An 18,840-nucleotide genomic window follows, 5' to 3' on the forward strand; every position below is an offset into this window, starting at 1 on the left:
TCTTTTTAGGTTTCTAGGCTTGACACTGCTTCATATGAATTACACATGCAATGCATTTGTACACACAGTCAGTTCAGTGTATGCTCATTCACTTCAATTGGCTTAGACTGGACTGGAGTAACAATGCATACGAATGTATTGCAAGTATATTAGTTCAAAGGACCTGAAAATGAAATTTGTTAGAGTGAGCAACTCAGCATGCCTGGACATTTGGGTAGGGCTGCCAAATGCCCCCGGGGGGCGGAATTCCCCCCAGGTTTCGAGCCCCGATTCCCGCTCCCGCGAAATCGGGGCCCGGGGGAAACCCCACCCCCGCGTCCGCGTCACCCAGAAGTGACGTCGGATGCTGGGGGCGGAGCCACGCCATTTGAGGGGAAAACAAAGAGCCCCCCCGCTCCCGGCCAATTTCGATTTGGCAACCCTACATTTGCGGTGGGGGGCCCATCACTCTAAGTGTGTGTAGGTGTTATCTCCTTGAATGGGATGCCTCTCTTTGTCTTAACTTGGGAGCTGCCCTCTGACCCCTCCTCTCTCACACACTTTGTCCTTTTACTTCTTCACGTGGCCTTCCATGGAGACACATTTCTCTGCAGGTCTCTCCAGTGGATACAATTGCCCTCATACTCCCACACACATGATGCCAGACAAGCTGGCCATTTGTGGTAGGGAAAGTACTCTTTAGACTAGGCTTCTTTCTCTCCTGAATGCAACCTGAATGTGAACTGGATCTACTTGAATAAATGTAAGCTTACCTTTTCTGCAATATACTTCTTGGGAGACTTCTTACTGCACTCAGTATCATGCTTCTATGACCAGGCAAAGCTCTGCTGTATTAACCAAATATCCTAATAAAATTGACCAAGGCTTTTTTTTAGCCGTGGAAGTATGACATCTTCAGGAAATGAAACAATAACACCAGGAAAGGAAGGGTTCCTGGCTGTGGAGACCAAGGGAAGAGTAGGAGAGTTAGGATGGACAGTAACCGTGGAAGCATAAAAGTAGCACAGGAGCTAAGAGCTCACTTGGCTACTTTTCAAATAAATATCTCATGATGATCTGGGGCATTAGCAGCCTAGCATGCACAATCAACAGCTGCATGATCAACAGCTTCTGTGTGACCGGCTATGGTGGTCACATAGATTATGAAATGGACTGTAACTGTTAGGTAGGGTTCTATGGAAATAGGCAGTCCTTAAGTGCCCTGTTGTAGTCTGTTTAGGGCTCTACAGCTAATTCTCAGTGTCTTTAACTGAGCCCAGAAGTGGAGTGGAGTGTATCTTTCAAAACTGGCAAGATATGTTCCTGTTAACTCATACCAGCAAGCAGCCATATCTTTTACTAGTCAAAGCTTCTGGAGAGTCATAGATATCCCTATGAAAAGTACATAGCAGTAGCCTAACTTGGACCTGATGAGAGTATGGATAACTGGCCAGGTCATTGTCTCTGAAGGACAGGCTGCAGTTGCCTCTCCAACCAAAGGGGGAGGGGAGGCACTGAGCTCAGAGGATACTTGCACCTCCAGCTGATGACATGGATCTACCCAAACTGTGAACTTTTTGGTGTTGTTGCAATAACTCCATATAGGAATTCATTACTGGCCTGGCATGTTACTAGTAAGTTTTGTTGTGAAACTGGGAATTTTAAAAAGGGCTGTCTCTCTCTCTCTCTCTCTCTCACTATATCTCCTTAGTTATACAAAACATATACACTAAGGCAATTCTAGTTGGCAGATTTCTGATCAATGTTTATACGTTCTCAAATTCTTATTCTTGGATGGCGCATCTCACTCTCCAAACACCATTTGGCTTCCATCTGATGGCCTATCAGAGGAGGTGATGCAATATTAAAGCATATATTCCAGGATAAGTGTTGGACTGAAAACTTTGCGGGTTTTGTGGTGATGAAAGTATATACATTTTTTTAAAGTACCCGAAGGTACACCTTTATTGTTTTCTTATATACCTACACACAGACATAAACAACTACAACAAACAACATATAGGCCAAGAGACTTATTACAGTTTGTTACTACATCTACATCATCGCTTCACTGTTCTCTATCATTTGTTAATATTCTCTAGCTCCATTATTATATATTGCTACACACTCCAATGTTAATTTTGCCAAAAGTATATACATTTTTATCACTGACATCATCTGTTAACCAGGGTAAGGTTGCCATATCTCAGGCTATCTGTACTGTCTCCTGTATAAGACTTGGAGTTGCATCATCCATCATGGACAAAGTCCAAAGATTTCATCTGGAATCCCACCTTGGAGGAAGGCATTTCGGATTAGTAAGTGACTCAAGCATACGGAATTAGGAAAAATGTACATCTAGAACCAATCCTCCCCCAGCTCTACTAACACAACACAGAAAGAATTATTGCCCTGATTAGGGGAAACAAAAGGGAAAGATCAGCACACACAGTGCTGCTTTTCTTTTCTTTACCTGAACAACAGCCTCTCTTCCTCTCTCCTAGTTAATTTTGTAGGGTGCCATTTTTGTTTTAAAAATTATGGTACGAAGACCTTACTACTCTACTTCCTCATTCTACCAAAGTACCAGAATTTGTACCCTTCAAGGGAACAGGGGGGAACTACCCATGTACCATAATTAGTACCTTTGGGAGGGGGGCAGGGAGAAGCAGGGACACGGAACTGATATTTACCAACAGAGAAACAGTACAATGGTGCACCCTGATTTCTCCCCTCCGGTTTCTCTGATCATGGCAGTTTTCTTTGTCATCATTAGTCTGTTTCATGAACCAAAGATCATTAACAATTTAACAGCAGCAGACAATTGCCAGACCAATGCAAACTTTCTAATTTTAAAGCAAGTTATGATAGTTATCCTTCTCTTAATGTTGCATCCAGAGCAGCTGGTCTATCTTTATCTCCATTTTGTTCTTTAGTACTTTCTGCTATCATTGCTGTATTCATTATGGTATTGAAACCGTCTTTGTTACCATTTTATTATTTCCTCGGTGCTGGTCTTCACAGCAATATCAAACAGTTGCTGGTAATTAAGCAGCACCATCCCGCATTGCTTTTTCTACCACGCTGCTTTTCATCCCTGACCTTTCTTTAGAGAAGTGCTGTCCTGAATTAAACCAAAAGCCTCCTAACATTTCCCCCTCTGGATAAGTTTCTCCTTGCTCAGTAGGTGACCAGTCATTTTCAAAGCCCTATCTACTGGCACAGAACATTTTTCATCTTCAAACACAGCTTCTGTAATTTGCAAATAGTGCTGTCTGCTATAAGAGAGGTCACGAAGCTAACACAATACAGCTTATGTTAGGGATGCTTTCATGTTGTGAACAGGATAGGGTCATGTATTTTTAATATGCAGGGCAACATTAACACCAATCAGGTACGTCAGGGGAAAGAACTAATAGCTTGTCTCACATAACAATTCCCTCTTTCCTTTTCAGTGCAGAGGTCGCATGTTTTAGTTGCATCTAAATGTAACTAAATTCACTGTTCACAGACTGGTGACGCCTACATGAGAACTAGAATGTCAGCAATGAGTTAAAGAATCTTCTGTATTCATTGTCCTTCCTTAGTGTATGTTTTAGGACTCTAAATAGAAAGACTAAGAGGACTCTACATTGGCTAAATAGGTGTTATGTGCTTTTAGGGCATTAAAAAAAGAAGCCGCCAAATAGGAATTTTGGATATATCTATTCTGAGTGAGTTTTTTTCCTTGTAATCCTATACTGCTAAATTTTATCCTACCCATATTTTACTAGTTGCTGACATCCAAGATTATCCGATTATAGGTCCCCATTTGGAATGCTGTAATAACTACATATTTCCATTAATTATCCCTCCTTTATTTCATTGTACACATATAGAATCAGCATTTCCATCAAATGTAACTGCAAAGTGGTTGATCTTACTTTGATTGCTGTGTCCTGTAGAGACATGCTGCGAGTCCTGAAAAAACAAAAACATGAATCAGTTATATAGTTTATAATGAAAAAGATGAATTAGTACAGTGAAATAACCTAGGTTAACAACAGAAGCTAGGTTAACAACATGTTTAGTTACAAGTTCAGGAACTGTCACCCTTCTGCATTCAAGGGAAGAACACAAAGCAATTCTGCTGCATAGAGGGCTTGGACTACCACTCTAGCCAACTCTGGAAGAAAACGGGTCAAAGGGTAACATATCTGTGGTAGGATGTGGCATTTCTTAGTCTACCTCCTTAGCTACATTTGAACAGGACATCCGACCTGCAAACATACCTGCCTGAAGGAGCCCAATCCTGATGAGTTTCAGAAACTAACGTTTCCCTTCTCATGTCAATATCATTCTGTGCTGACGACCCTCCCCCATTTTGTTTGCATGCAGCACTGAAATCCTTTTTTTTTTTTGCACTGGGGACACTGCTGTTTGCCTCCTCTATGGCCCCCTTTTCAAGTGGCCCCCTTTTCAAGTCAGTACCAGCAAGGGAATGAAACCTTGTGCAGCACTTTTAAAACTTAATTAGTGTTTTATTGCTAGTCTCAGATCACTCAATTAAAATATTAAAATGATGGTTGGGAAATCCAAAAGTTGTGTGAAAAAATGCAGTCCGTCTTGGGCTTCCGTTTACAGTGCTGGAGATAGATAGATGGGCAGGAACAAATTTGAAGTGGGCAGAGAAGTTGATGTCAAGAGGCAGCAAAAGGCAGCAAAGAAAACTCTGATGTTTTCTTTCTGGTCTTTTGTTCACTTTGGCTTGGCCATGAACCCCCCCCCCCAAAGATGCCACAAAAGAGCACTCAAAGGGGGGGGCAAAAAAGTGAAGCCAGCCTGGAAGCAATCAAAACATGTGCGGAAGGGGGGGGGAAACCAATGGACATGTAACCTGAATGTGAAGGGAAACTGACATGAGTAAAAGGCCTAAGTTGGCCCAGGCCCTCCAGTACCTGGACAAGTCACCAATAACAGCTCTTCTATATGTCAACTGACCATTCAGTAATACAGTCATTAAAGTGAAATTTTGCAATTGTACATGTATGAGTAAGAAAGTTCTTTTAATATCCAGGATCTGGTCTCACTGGCTACACTGAAAAAGACAGCCACTTTTTTTATTGATAGCTACACTTTTCCCAGCAAGAAAAATGATAGCTGTTCTGCTGAAAAGCCTGGTTCTATAGTTGATAATGGAGCAGTTACATCATCTATACATCCTTTATAAACATTACAGAACAACAGTACATAGGATGCCGTTTCTGTCAGCCCTGTACCACGGGGACATAGTTGATTACTTGAGCAGATATGCCGGCTGATGGCAAAATACTACAACATGCTAATATATAAGCTGTCCTATATTTTGGTACACTCAGTGTTTTTAAATAGCCCAGACCGTTCTGAAATACTATAAAGTTTACACCTAAGGTTAAAAGTGAGCAAGGTCTACATGGCACAGCATACATATTTTGATAATCTATATCGCAAATCTTTACTTGACTACTGCTCAGGTCTTTTCTAATTGTAAAACCATGAAGCTAGGGTAGAAAATCCAGCACTGTTAATTTCCTGAAATATAACATTTGCTGATAAATACATCTTTCAATACTAAAGAGGCAAAACTCGAGGATGGATCTCGATGGCAAATCATCAGCCAGAAATTTATGGCTGCAATCCTTGCAATAGCTGTTAATGAACATAATCCCACCTAGAGGATGGTAATTGTGGCTATCACACATTCAGGGAGTCCCAGAATAGCTCTGCGGAATCGTGCCAGTATTCTACATTTGGACTGCATCCATCAAGCCAGACAGGTACCCAATAAAGTAGCAGAGGCATCATTTTGGCCCTGTATACTTGAACTGCAGCAAGAATAAAGCATCCACTTTTGACATAATAAAAATAAATCATTGCTTGAACAGATTGTTTGGCATTTGCTTGTGCATGACAGAGGTATGCCGTCCATTTACCAAGAGAGTGAAATACAATGCCCAAATACTTATAGAACTGTACTTGTACCAGCAGATGCCTATCCATGATCCATCTAAACTTTATTCTGGTGACTCAATAGGTGGCATTGGATCTCATGCACCAGCCCCTCTTCTCCTTCCCTTGATGTCTTATCTGTCTTCCCAATAAACTATTTCATTCTCTTCTGTTCAGTCTTTATGCAATAGTTAAAATAATGCTATCAGCAATGAATTAAGTATCTCAGCATATCATTTAATTCTCTTTTTCCCTTGATAATCTCCCATCCATTTTATACATTTAATGATATACAGTTACTCTTAATTCATTTAGTTATATTTATTCATAAGCAAATCCATGTTTCCAGTTCCTTTACATTCTGCAGTTCTTTGGATTTGTCTAGGAATGGGCCTGGCTCACAGTCCTGAAACTGCACCTGGAGTTATTTAGGAGTCATGAGATTAAACTACTTTAATGACGACACAGAAGCGGGTCATGACAGTGACAACAAGGAGGATCGCTGCAACAGCAACAACACAGTTTGGGCTCCTCAAGGCCCCAGTGCAGATGCTGCCAACAACTGCCAGCAATTTAGCCCAGTCAATGTAATGAGAAGGGGAGAAACGTCACAGGTACAGGCTAAAATTTTCCTGAATTCTCACCAATCTGCTAGCTCTCCCAAGCTGACTGGGCATGTGCAGCCTGCTGCACTAGGCTCATGAGCTTAGAAGGGGGTCAGTGAGGACACTGGTGGGCTGTCTCTCTAGGCTGTGCAACAGATACCCAGTGGAGAGGAGGAGGAACAATCGGGTGCTGCAAACCCTGTCCCCTCTCCAGTTCTGTGGCTCTGTGACCCCAAATAGGGCAGATAGAAGTGCAACAAATGAGGGAGCTTCTGAGGGCATGGGCACATGTACCCTTGAACCCACAAGATCTAATACATACATAAAATAATCAGCAAAACACCACTTCAGTATATTTGCAGAAGAACACACACCTGAAATGGTCTTATACTGAATCAGACCATTGGTCCATCATGGTCAGTATTGTCTACAGACTGGTAGTGGCTCTCCAGGGTGTTAGGTAGAGGTATTTCATATAACTTACTACCTGATTCTTTAACTGGAGTTTGCAGGGATTGAACCTGGGACCCCAGATATTCTTCCACTGGGCCATGGCTCCTTCCCAATTCATTCAAATTAGTCCTCATTGCTCATTAAAGAACTGATCACTGAGGTCCAGTATGGGGTAGTGATTAGAAAGGAGTCACCAACCTTTTCTTTAATGAAAGCTACTATCCTGAGTGACTCCCCGTCCCCCCACCTTACATTCTATCAAGTTTTGTCCTGTTCTAAAAACAGAACATGGACTAGGAAGAGCACCAGAAATGTTGTTATCAGCTAAAAAGCACAGAGAAAAATCTTATCGAATATAAACTTTTTCTTTAAACAATTAAGCCTGGTACAGATCTTTTCACCATCTTTTCCTGGGTCTTCTAGGGGAGCATGAGGTACTCTAGACCAGCAAGAGAACTGCTGATACCTCACAAGCTACCTGTTGGAGTCTCCTGGGTTAAGAGGGTTGGACAACTGCTGGGGAGACCTCGATTCAAATCCCCACTTAGTCATGAAGCTTACTGGGTAACCTTTATCCTTTCTCTTCCTGTCTTTCTTCACAGGGATGTTTTAAAGATAAAATGGAAGAAGGGAGTGCCATGTTTGTTGCCCTGAGTTCCTTGGAGGAAGGGTAGGTTAAAAATGGTAGTAGGTCACATTTCTACCTAGTTGCAGTATTTATACTATGCAGAACCACTACACAATAAAAACTAATGTTCTTTCAATATAAATCATTAACCAAACTACTATAAAACAAGATGAGTAGCTGTGTTGGTCTGTCTGTAGCAACAGAAAAGAGTAGGAGTCCAGTAGCACCATAAAGACTAACAAAATTTATGGTAGGATGTGAGCTTTCATGAGTCACTGCTCACTTAGTGACTAAATTTTGTTAGTCTTTAAGGTGCTACTGGACTCTTACTCTTTTCTTCTACTATCGAACAAGAATGAGATGCATCAAATGCAAATATTAAATGATAAATTCTTCAACATATCTAATTTCTTAGTACTGTTCTGCTCTGTGGGCATGTTGCGCCCTGTCTGCGTGCTACCTGCTGGACTCTAGGCAGTTCTCTTTTGTGTAGGGTATCCAGCAGGAGACCAGGGAGACAGGGACATGGGGCAGCAGCTCTTGGCAATGGTGTGACATTACTTCAGGGAAAAACCCAGAAGTGGTGTCATGTCTCTTTAGGAATTGCCAGAAATGATGTGGTTTTACCACAGAGTTTCTAGTGATTCCTAGAGAGGGTGTGGTGCTACTTCTGGGTTTCCCCCGAAACTGAAATCATGCCATCACTAACTCTTTTTCTCTTGCCAGTGTCAGTAGGGTTGCCAGCCTCCAGGTGGGAGCAGCAGATCCCCTGATAATGTTTTTCTGTTTAATGTGTAATTTTGCCCAGATGGAAAAAGACCCTTTGAATACAATATGACTTACTTGTAGAAACAATGCATTGGATTGAGGTACAAAAAGTGATATTCTTTGAGCTAATATGGACGATAAATTTTCCACGTGACAAGGTTTTCATCCACATGGATGTTTTGTTGCCTGTATTATGAAAAATGCACTATGAGCCCTTTTGCGAATCATTCTTATGTGTAGGGTAAAGATTCCACACCTTTTCCACGTAGTTAGGTGGCTGCATTGGGTGTAGAAGGTACAAAGCCTCCCACCCAAGGTTTCATGGCTAGAGTCTTCTCTATATTACAGCTTTTTCAGATTCACAATAACTCACATCACTTATATATACTAAAATACTGAAACTATCTTCTCCATTAGCCATTGTGTGTGTGTTTTCAAACTTATATTTAGATATTGGGGGGGGTGCTCTTAAGAACTGAACCCTTATCATTTTATAGTATGTAGAATGTAATGCAATGAAGGAATTAATCAGGGTTTGGGTATATACACTGGTGGTGTTCCTGTGCATGCGTGTGTGTGTGTATAAAAAACCATTTCCGGGGGGAAAGCAAGATATTTAGTTTAATAAAGAACATGTATGTATAATTTAAATTATATTCCCATTTATGCTGGCAAATAGGCTTCTATAATGCATGGAGGGACAGGAAGGACTCTTTACTCTTCATTCCACATTAATGCAATGAGTCAATAACCAGGTGCTGAGCAATAGTTACAACAGAGTAATACAAAGTCAGTCTTGGACATCTGTACTGCAGCATTTATCATACATTTAGGAAGCGAGCAAGTTTCCCCATATTATCTATGTGGTAAACTGGTAATCTGTATCCATCTTTTGTGTTGGCAAAAAATAAACTTGTAATTCATAATAATTTCCAGGTAATTCACTTGGCTTCTTGTAACAGCTCCAGAGTTTAATGATTTTCCTCCTGCATTCTTATTCTGCACTTGTTTCTTATTGAACAAAGTTTGAGTCCAGTGGCACCTTTAAGACCAACCAAGTTTCATCCTGGGTATCAACTTTTGTGTACATCCTGGGTATCAACTTTTGTGTACATACTGTTTCATCCTGGGTATCAACTTTTCATCCTGGGTATCAACTTTTGTGTACATACTGTTTTGAGTCCAGTGGCACCTTTAAGACCAACAAAGTTTTATTCTGGGTATAAACCTTCATGTGCACATGAAAACTTGCACCCAGAATAAAACTTTGTTGGTCTTAACACAGTGTGCATACAAAGGTTTATACCCAGGATGAAACTTTGTCGGTCTTAAAGGTGCCACTAGACTCAAACTTTGTTCTGCTGCTTCAGACCAACATGGCTACCCACCAGAGGTCATTTCGGGGGGGAACGCGGGGGAACACAGTTCCCCCGGGTGAGGTACCGGGGGCGGGGCACATGACGAAGCCCCGCCCCCTGCTTCCGGCCGCCCCGCTTCCGGCCCTCATTCAGCCAGGAGGAGGCAGGAGAAGAGGGCTGGGACTGTTGGGGGCGGGGTGTGTGGCCTTATGACACATTTCCGGTGATGTCAGGGGGTGTGGCCTTATGACACACTTCCGGTGATGTCAAGGGGTGTGGCATATGCTAATGAGTTATGCTAATGAGTTCCCCTAGCTCTTTTTCTACGAAATGACCCTTGCTACCCACCCAAATCTATCTCGTTTCTTACTGATACTTACATCTTATCACATTTTGTTTACTGATTTTATTTGCATAGTAAGGGGAAAGAAAAGACCATACCAAAGTACAGTAAATATGATAAGTACCAAGAGAGGGGAGATACACCATGTAATAACATATCAACCATATTGCAGGTCAAATATGGTTTTAACCAGTATAGATGAACTTTATATTAGTCTCCAACAGACCAGCAGACAACTACTTCATAGAGGTGATTTATAACTATGCCACACAAGAAAACTGTTGATGATTTATATAAAAAAAGCAAACTTCATCACTTTGGCAAAAACACTGTGCTACATCTCCCAAGTATGTCAGTTCAAATTTGCTTTGAATAATTCAAAGCAATTATGATATTTCACTGAGTTAGATACATGATAAAAGCTGGTAATATTTTGTAACGGCAAGTATCTTGTTGATTGTGAGAATGCATTACTTTATATTATTTATGCTCTCCTGATCTTTAGAAGCTTCCATTTATACCTGAAAGTGCCATTTCGGTTAAGTATAAACAATGTCAAGTACCCTTTTCAGAGGCAGTTTTACTGTTCCTGCAGAATATTTCAAATGAAATAAATTGCAACAATAAAGTTAATTAACATAAATATGTGTAGGTTTAATGCCGAGTAAAGATTAACTGCTTAGTAAATGACATACATTCAAAATTATGAGCTATTCCAAGGCTAACTAGTCATTATTGGTGCCTAAGTCAAAGGAATTAAGATACATGAAAGCCAGTCTCTGTTCCCTCCAAAAGAGAATATATTTAACTAACTATAGCTTACCATATCATTATATCTGAGATAGTAATAATAAATTCTGCAGTTTATTTCACATTCATTTACTTGTTTGTTCTTATTCACAATTACAAACAGCAAATCTGAGACATACTAACTTTGCACAAGGTCATAATGTGAATTTGAAGACCTCAGGTTGGAAGACCTGAGTCAGATTGAGGTGAGGCTCAAAGTTCAACCCTACCAGAGGTAGGTGCGAACTAAATGAGAAGGCAAAGAAAGTATACTGTTATCTATCCAGGTGCATTGTCAACATATATAAATTAATATTTATTTAGCAAACTAATATGACACCTCTCCAGAGACCTATTCAAGACAGCTTAAAACTAAAACACTAAAACAAACCCAAACAAACCAGGGCATAAAACAAACACAAAACAAAATGCTGATAAAACAGGCCAGATGTAGGCAGTAAAGCAGCTAAAATGATACAGTGCCTTAGTATTAAGAGCCTGGTTAAAAAGCAACGTTTTGGCCTGGCTCCTAATGGAAGGTAAGATAGGTATCAAGAGAGCCTCAAAGGGCAAGGCATATCAAAGACAAGGCACCAATACTGGGGGAAAAGAACACCCTGGTTTGGGTCAGCACTCACCTCCACTCTGAAGGCAATGGCATAGACAGAAGGGCTTGAGATGAGGATCTTAAGTGGTAGGCTGGACAATATGGGATGATGCAGGCCGTAACCCAGGCCCCAAGCCATTTGGGCTTTAATGGTAAGAATCAAAATTCTGAATTGTGCTCAGAAGCAAATGGGCAGCCAATGCAGATTTTACACTATGGTGGTGATATGATCCCTATATCCAGCCTCTAACAACCTAGCCACAGCATTTTGGACAAACTGAAGTTTCTGAACAGTTTTTAATAGAAGTACAAAGTAACATGCATTATAAATAATAATAAATTCCCTTGCTTGAAAGCTAGTCGAATCCAACTCTAGGGGGCGGTGCTCATCTCTGTTTTCGAGCCGAAGAGCCAGTGCTGTCTAAAGACTTCTCAATGGTCATGTGGCTGGCATAAATAGATGCCAAGGTGCACGGAACACTGTTACCTTCCCACTGAAGGAGTACCTCTTTATTTACTTGCAATTTCTTGCTTTCGAACTGCTAGGTTGACAGGAGCTGGGGCAGAGATGGGAGCTCACTCCATCACGTGGCACTAGAGTCTTGAACTGCCGAACTACAGACCTTCCCGTCTGCAGCTCAGCATCTGAACCACTGAGCCACCGCAGCATTATAGTAATCTAGAATGGATATTATCAATGCATGGGTGACCATGACCAAATCATGCTTTTCATGGAAGGGTCATAGTAGGCTATGGCAATCACGCCCCCTTTCTTCCCTCACATAAGAACATAAGAGACACCAATGTTGGATCAGGCCAAAGGCCCATCCAGTCCAACACTCTGTGTCTCACAGTGAACTCAAATGTGAACTTGTGGATCACCTGACAAAAATATGTAATCTTTCCTTAAAATCTGCCTCCATTCCTGAGGACTGGAAGGTAGCTAATGTCACTCCCATCTTTAAAAAGGGTTCCAGAGGAGATCCAGGAAATTACAGGCCAGTCAGTCTGATGTCAATACCGGGTAAATTGGTGGAAACCATTATTAAGGAAAGAATTAGTAGGCACATAGATGAACAAAACCTATTGAGGCAGACTCAGCACGGTTTCTGTAAGGGAAGATCTTGTCTCACTAACCAGTTAGTGTTCTTTGAGGGGGTGAACAAACATGTGGACAAGGGGGACCCAATAGATATTGTTTACCTTGACTTCCAGAAAGCTTTTGATAAAGTTCCTCATCAAAGGCTCCTAAGTAAGCTCAATAGTCTCAGGATAAAAGGACAAGTCCTTTTGTGGTTCAAAAACTGGCTGATTAATAGGAAACAGAGAGTGAGTATAAATGGGCAATTTTCTCAGTGGAGGGTGGTAAGCAGTGGGGTACCGCAGGGATCAGTACTTGGTCCACTGCTTTTTAACTTGTTCATTAATGATTTGGAGATGGGAGTAAGCAGTGAAGTTGCTAAATTTGCGAATGATTCAAAGTTCTTCAGGGTGGTGAAAACCAGTGAGGATTGTGAGGCACTCCAAAGGGATCTGTCAAGGCTGGGCAAGTGGGCGTCAACATGGCAAATGGGGTTCAATGTGGCCAAGTGCAAGGTGATGCACATTGGAGCCAAAAATCCTAAATATAAATACACATTGATGGGGTCTGAACTGGCAGAGACTGATCAAGAGAGAGATCTTGGAGTTGTAGTAGATAGCTCACTGAAAATGTCGGGACAGTGTGTGACTGCAATAAAGAAGGCCAATGCTATGCTGGGGATTATTGGGAAGGGTATTGAAAACAGATCAGCCAATATAATAATGCCCCTATATAAATCAATGGTGAGACCTCATTTGGAATACTGTGTGCAGTTCTGGGCACCACACCTTAAAAAAGATATTATAGCTTTGGAAAAAGTGCAGAAAAGGGCAACTCGAATGATAAAAGGGTTGGAACACTTTCCCTATGAGGAAAGGTTAAAGCGCTTAGGGCTCTTTAGCTTGGAGAAAAGACGACTGAGGGGTGACATGATCGAGGTTTATAAGATTATGCATGGGAAAGAGCAGGTAAAGAAAGAGGTACTTTTCTCCCTTTCTCACAATACAAGAACTCGTGGGCACTCCATGAAACTGCAGAGCGGTCGGGTTAGAACGGATAAAAGGAAGTACTTCTTCACCCAAAGAGTGATTAACACATGGAATTCACTGCCACAGGAAGTGGTGGCAGCTACAAGCATGGACGGCCTCAAAAGGGTATTAGATAAGCATATGGAGCAGAGGTCCATCAGTGGCTATTAACCACAAGGTATAGACACTCTGTGTCCCACATACAGGATTTCTTCTTTTTTCTTCATGTTTCTTGCTGAGCAGCCCCTGTATCTATTTTCTTCTTATTTGTTTGTCTATGACTGCCCCACCTAATTGCGCAGAGACAGAGAGAAAGAGAGATGTTGGCCCAGTCCAGGGAACTGAGCTTCTTATATTCAATTTCTGAAATGGCACATGAGAGGGTTTTGAAAGTTCAAAATAAACAAAATGTTTTATTTAACTTAGAGAAGAAAAAGTCAGGTGGAATCAAGGGTAGGATGTAGGAGGTGAACCAATAATAAAACTGAGGTAATGTTGTAATCACACTAACTCCAGATAATTTATTGCCAACAAGGAAGTGTTTCTGCTATTCAAAAAGAACTTTTAACACTTTGAGGACAGAAGCTTTCTTTTCAGTTTCTGCTTAAACACTCAAGCATAGGTTTCTGAGTTTCACTGACTCTTAAATTCTAGAAGAGCTATCTCCCCTTTCACTGGGCAGGGATTACTTCTCTTAACTAGAAGCAATTTCCTTTTTTGGCTTGAATGGAGATCCTCTCACTCCTTTTGCCTTCTTCCCAGTCCACAGTCAGTGCTTAACTGTCTCTTCTTCAACTGTCAGTAGCGAACTGTCATTTCTTAACGGACTCTCTCCACAGAATTCCATTTGAACTGCATGTCACTCAAAGGTTCTCAGATTCTGTTATGCATTAATCCTTGACAATCCATTACACAGGCTATGACGGACTGCACTTTTAAAACCTTAGAAGTGCTATGTAAACAGATAAAGGACAGTGAAGGGTCAATTCTTCACAGAGCCAGAGAGCCTTGAGTGACAGGCTGCTCCAAGCAATCTGATTGGTTAGCATCAATTGAGCTGAGAAAGACTTCTGAACTGGATGCTGAGGAGGATAGAGTCAGATTTCAGCCCTAGCTGATATTTTTGGAATTCAGCCCTGACAGAGAGCAGTTTAACACACACAGGAGAACTGTTGGAAAGTTAGCAAGGAAGTTTGGGAAGTAGGCAAAGACTCCCATTTGGGCCAACAAAAAGGGATAGATTTTTTAGTGAGAGGAGAATTTCCCTACTTAGTCAAACAGGGAGTTAGCTCTGAAGAGTGCAGAGATCTGGTGTGGTTAGAAACTGCCTTTAGAGACCTTAAGAGTCAGTTAAAAGCTCAAGATGAGTACTGGTGTTTCAAGAGAAGTAGTTTGGGTACTGGAACGAGTGTACCAGCCTTCTGGAAATCAAAAGTCAAAGAATACTCAAAGAAAGTGTACTAGAGTGCTCAGGAAAACACTGGAACAAAAGCCTCACAACATAAAGATTTAAATAACTGTGAATAGCTCATTAGCCTGAAACATAAGAACTAAAGTCTGTGCATGTACTGGTTTGACCTCAGAAATTTCAGCCCCTGATTTCACCTGACCATTCCCCTCTATGTTAAATAAAATATTTTGTAATTTTTGAATTTCAAAATACCTCGAGTGCCATTTAAGTTGTTTAAGTTAAAGCAGGCTCCTGATCCTTCCCTCGGGTTCCTGGGCTGAGCCAACAGCCAGAACACTGTACTGTGCCAGAGTTCTTCAACAGATTTGAAAACACATTATTAAGTGGCTCAGTCAGTAAAGCAAAAGAAAAATGGAGGGAAAATCTTACCTCTGAGAGAGGGAAGTGGAAGGGGCCGTCATACAGGCTTATCAGCCAAAAGTGATAAAAGGTACTATGAGCCCTGGAGGACACCTGAGCATCCAACTCAAGACCAGGATCTAGCAGCACACCTAAGCTATAATCCTACTACTTCAAGGGGAGTGTAATCCCCTCCAGGTCAAGCTGAGTCTTCAGTCCCAGAGCAGCTTTGTCATCAATGAACAATACCTTGGTTTTATCTGGATTGAGCTTCAGTTTATTGGCTCTCATCCATTCCATAACTTTCTCCAAGCTTCTGTTTTGTTTATGACATCCACAGACTCACCCAACTGAACTGGTAAGGAGAAACAGAACTGGGTGTCAATTGCATATTGGTAACACTCCCAATCCCCTGATGATCTCTCCCTGTAGTTTGATGTAGATGTTAAAAAGCATGAGGGGCAAAATGTGACCCCAGATCATAAATGCCATGGCACCAAGCAGCAATCCCTCAGCACCACCTTCTCAGCCAAATAAGATAGGAATTACCGAAGTACTATTCCTAGCCGAGCCATGTTTTCCAGAAGTATACCACTAGGGATGGGCACGAACTGGAAAAATTGAGGTTCGTGGTTTATGGGGTCCCAGTTTGTCGCGGTCCGCCTGGGCGCCAGCTGCAACTCGCCTGGCGGCCACGCCCCTTCTGGGGCTGGGGATCACCCACGGGGTTTCCAGACGAGGGTGGGAGCCGAAGTCAGGTCCTTCTAGGAGCAGGAGACTGAACCTCAGACCGCGGGGTAAGCAGAGCCGCAAGCCTGCAACTCTTGCCCGCTCTGGGGAATTCTGGCTTCAGCCCCGGACGCCCGGAGACATGGACCCACGCCCTCTCACTGCCGAGCGGGTCTCTAGCTAGCCCCAGGTACGTCCTCCTTGGTTGTCTCCTCGCTCCGCCTTTATTACCCCCGCGGCTCCCAGCACCTCCTCCACTTCCCGGCCCCACCCCCCTTTATACAGAAAGACGCCGGGCCGCTTCCGCCGGCCCCGCCCCCGTGCTCCCGCGGGCCATGGGATTCTCCCTGGCCGCCTGTACACGGGCGCGTCCTGTCAGCGCGCACCACTCTGTTCCCGCAACCCCCCCTCTCGGAGGCCACCCCCCGCCTCCCTCTCTCTGCCGCGCCGTCGGCTGGCCCGCTTCGGCTTCCTCAATGCCCGCCGTGACCCGTCCTCGGGAAACGCTGCTCCGCCGTGCCTCCGGCCGCTCTGGGTCCTCCTCCTTCGTCGGGGCTCTGCCGCTGGGCTCGCCCGCCCTCCGGCTGCCGCCGCTGGAGCCGCCGTCACCGCCGGGGCCTGAGGTGAGTCCCGCGACGGTCTCGGCCAGCCCCTCGGTTCTCGCCGCCGTCGGGCTCTGGCCGGGACACACCCCCTTGCCAGCATCGCGCTCCCGATCGTCTTCGTGCAGGCGGGACAGGTAATCAGCTACGGTGTGCCGTCTGCCTGCTTGATGTTTCACGGTGAACTGAAAAGGAAGCAAAGACATATACCATCTCAGTATCCGTTGGTTGTGCTCCTTCATACGCTCCATCCAGAGGAGCGGGGCATGATCGACGACCAACTGAAACGGGTTGTGATCAAGATAAAACCGGAGGGCCCCAACAGCCCATTTCACAGCCAGAGCTTCTTTTTCCACCGTGGAGTAGCGTCGTTCCGGAGGCTGTAGCTTACGACTGATGAATAGCACCGGACGTTCCGCTTGCGGGGGGCCTTGGGCTAATACGGCCCCCAGTCCGGTGTCGGAGGCGTCGGTCTGCAGGATGAACGGTTGGTTGAAATCGGGGTTCTGCAACACCGGCTCTCGGGACAGGCTGTTTCGCAAGGATATAAAAGCCTTCTCCCGTTCGGAGTTCCAACGGATGGTTTTCGGCTCTTCTTTCCGCAGACAGTCGGTGAGGGGACTGGCGAGTGTGGCGAAGTGTGGAATAAACTTGCCATAGTATCCCACCATCCCGAGGAAACGGCGCAGCTGTTTCTTCGTGACCGGCGTGGGGTGTTGTTCTACGGATACTACTTTCTCCGGTAAGGGACGGAGTTGTCCTTTACCGACGAGAAAGCCAAGGTACCGTATTTCCTGGAACCCCAGCTTACTCTTACGAGGGTTAGCTCGTAGGCCAGCCTTCTTCAGAGCCCTCAACACGGTTCGTAGATGCTGCAAGTGGGTGGGCCAATCGGGACTACATATGACGATATCGTCGATGTAGGCCCTGGCAAAGCCCTCGCAGTTAACCAACGCTCGGTCCACCAGCCTTTGGAAAGTGGCGGCCGCGCCTTGCAGCCCGAATGGCATCCTACGGAATTGAAAGAGTCCCTGGGGGGTGGCGAACGCCGTCTTTTCTCTGTCAGGGGGGTGGACCGGCACTTGCCAGTAACCTTTCGTGAGGTCGATCGCCGAAAGGTAACGGGCCTGGCCTAGCTGGTCTATCAGGATGTCAGCCCGTGGCATAGGATATGCGTCAAAGTGGGAAAGTTTATTGACTTCCCTGTAGTCTACGCAGAAGCGCACGGATCCATCGGGCTTCGGCACTAGTACCACTGGGCTACGCCATTCGCTGTGGGAGGGCTCGATGATGCCGAGACGCAGCATCTCTGATACTTCCTTGCCGATGGTGTCCCATCTCTTCTGGGGTACCGGGCGCCACCGGGTCCGTGCAACCTTGCCGGGGGTGGTTGGGATGAAGTGCGTGGCTAGGTGCGTACACCCCGGCGTAGCCGCAAAGACCCCCTCCTCTTGCCGTAATAGTTCCTGCAGCTCTGCTTGTTGCTCCGGCGTTAGGTCCGGATCTCCTTGGGGTTGGGTGTTACCTTCTGGGCTGTCGGCCCAAGGTAGGGGGCCCTCAGGCAATGCGGAGGGGTCGGCTTCCAGGCAGGCGGTATCTACTGCCGGCCTCGTGACCCAGGCCTTGATGTCATTGACATGCAGGTGCTTTCGTTGCCGGGGTCTCGGTCCGCACTGTACCACATAGGAAAGAGGGCCTAATACTCGTGTGATTTGAAAGGGGCCTTGCCACGGATCTCCCTGGGGGCGAGCCAATGCTTGCCTAGAGACCAGGACCTCATCCCCTTCCTTGAAGACCCGGGGGACGGCCCTCTGGTCGTACTGCGTCTTCTGCGTCAGCTGGGCTCGTTCTAGGTTTTTCCGCGCATCAGCCCGCACCCACTCCAATCGTTCCTTTAGCCGCGTGACATATTCGCCCACCTCCTCCTCCTCAGGCGGTGGCGCCGGGCAGACCCACTGCTCGCCCACCACGCTTAGGATCCCTCGGGGTACTCTGCCATACAGCAATTCGAACGGGGCGAACCCTGTGGAGGCCTGGGGCGTTTCACGGATGGCAAAGAGGAGCGGGTCCACTAGGAGATCCCACGCTGATGG

At 44.5% G+C, this 18,840-nt stretch overlaps 1 protein-coding gene across 1 annotated transcript in view; it reads right to left on the reverse strand.

Annotated features, from left to right (window-relative positions):
• The window catches only part of AFF3 (AF4/FMR2 family member 3), a 399,168-nt gene that overhangs the window by 139,729 nt on the left and 240,599 nt on the right, over positions 1–18,840 (reverse strand). Inside the window, exon 5 of the mRNA XM_015429703.1 lies at positions 3,903–3,939. Within this exon, the coding sequence (XP_015285189.1) occupies positions 3,903–3,939 (37 nt within the window). The remainder of the gene's footprint in view (positions 1–3,902; positions 3,940–18,840) is intronic.

The sequence above is a fragment of the Gekko japonicus genome, unplaced genomic scaffold, assembly GCF_001447785.1.
Source record: "Gekko japonicus isolate JY-2015 unplaced genomic scaffold, Gekko_japonicus_V1.1 scaffold782, whole genome shotgun sequence".
In the NCBI taxonomy this organism is placed as follows: Eukaryota; Metazoa; Chordata; class Lepidosauria; order Squamata; family Gekkonidae; genus Gekko; species Gekko japonicus.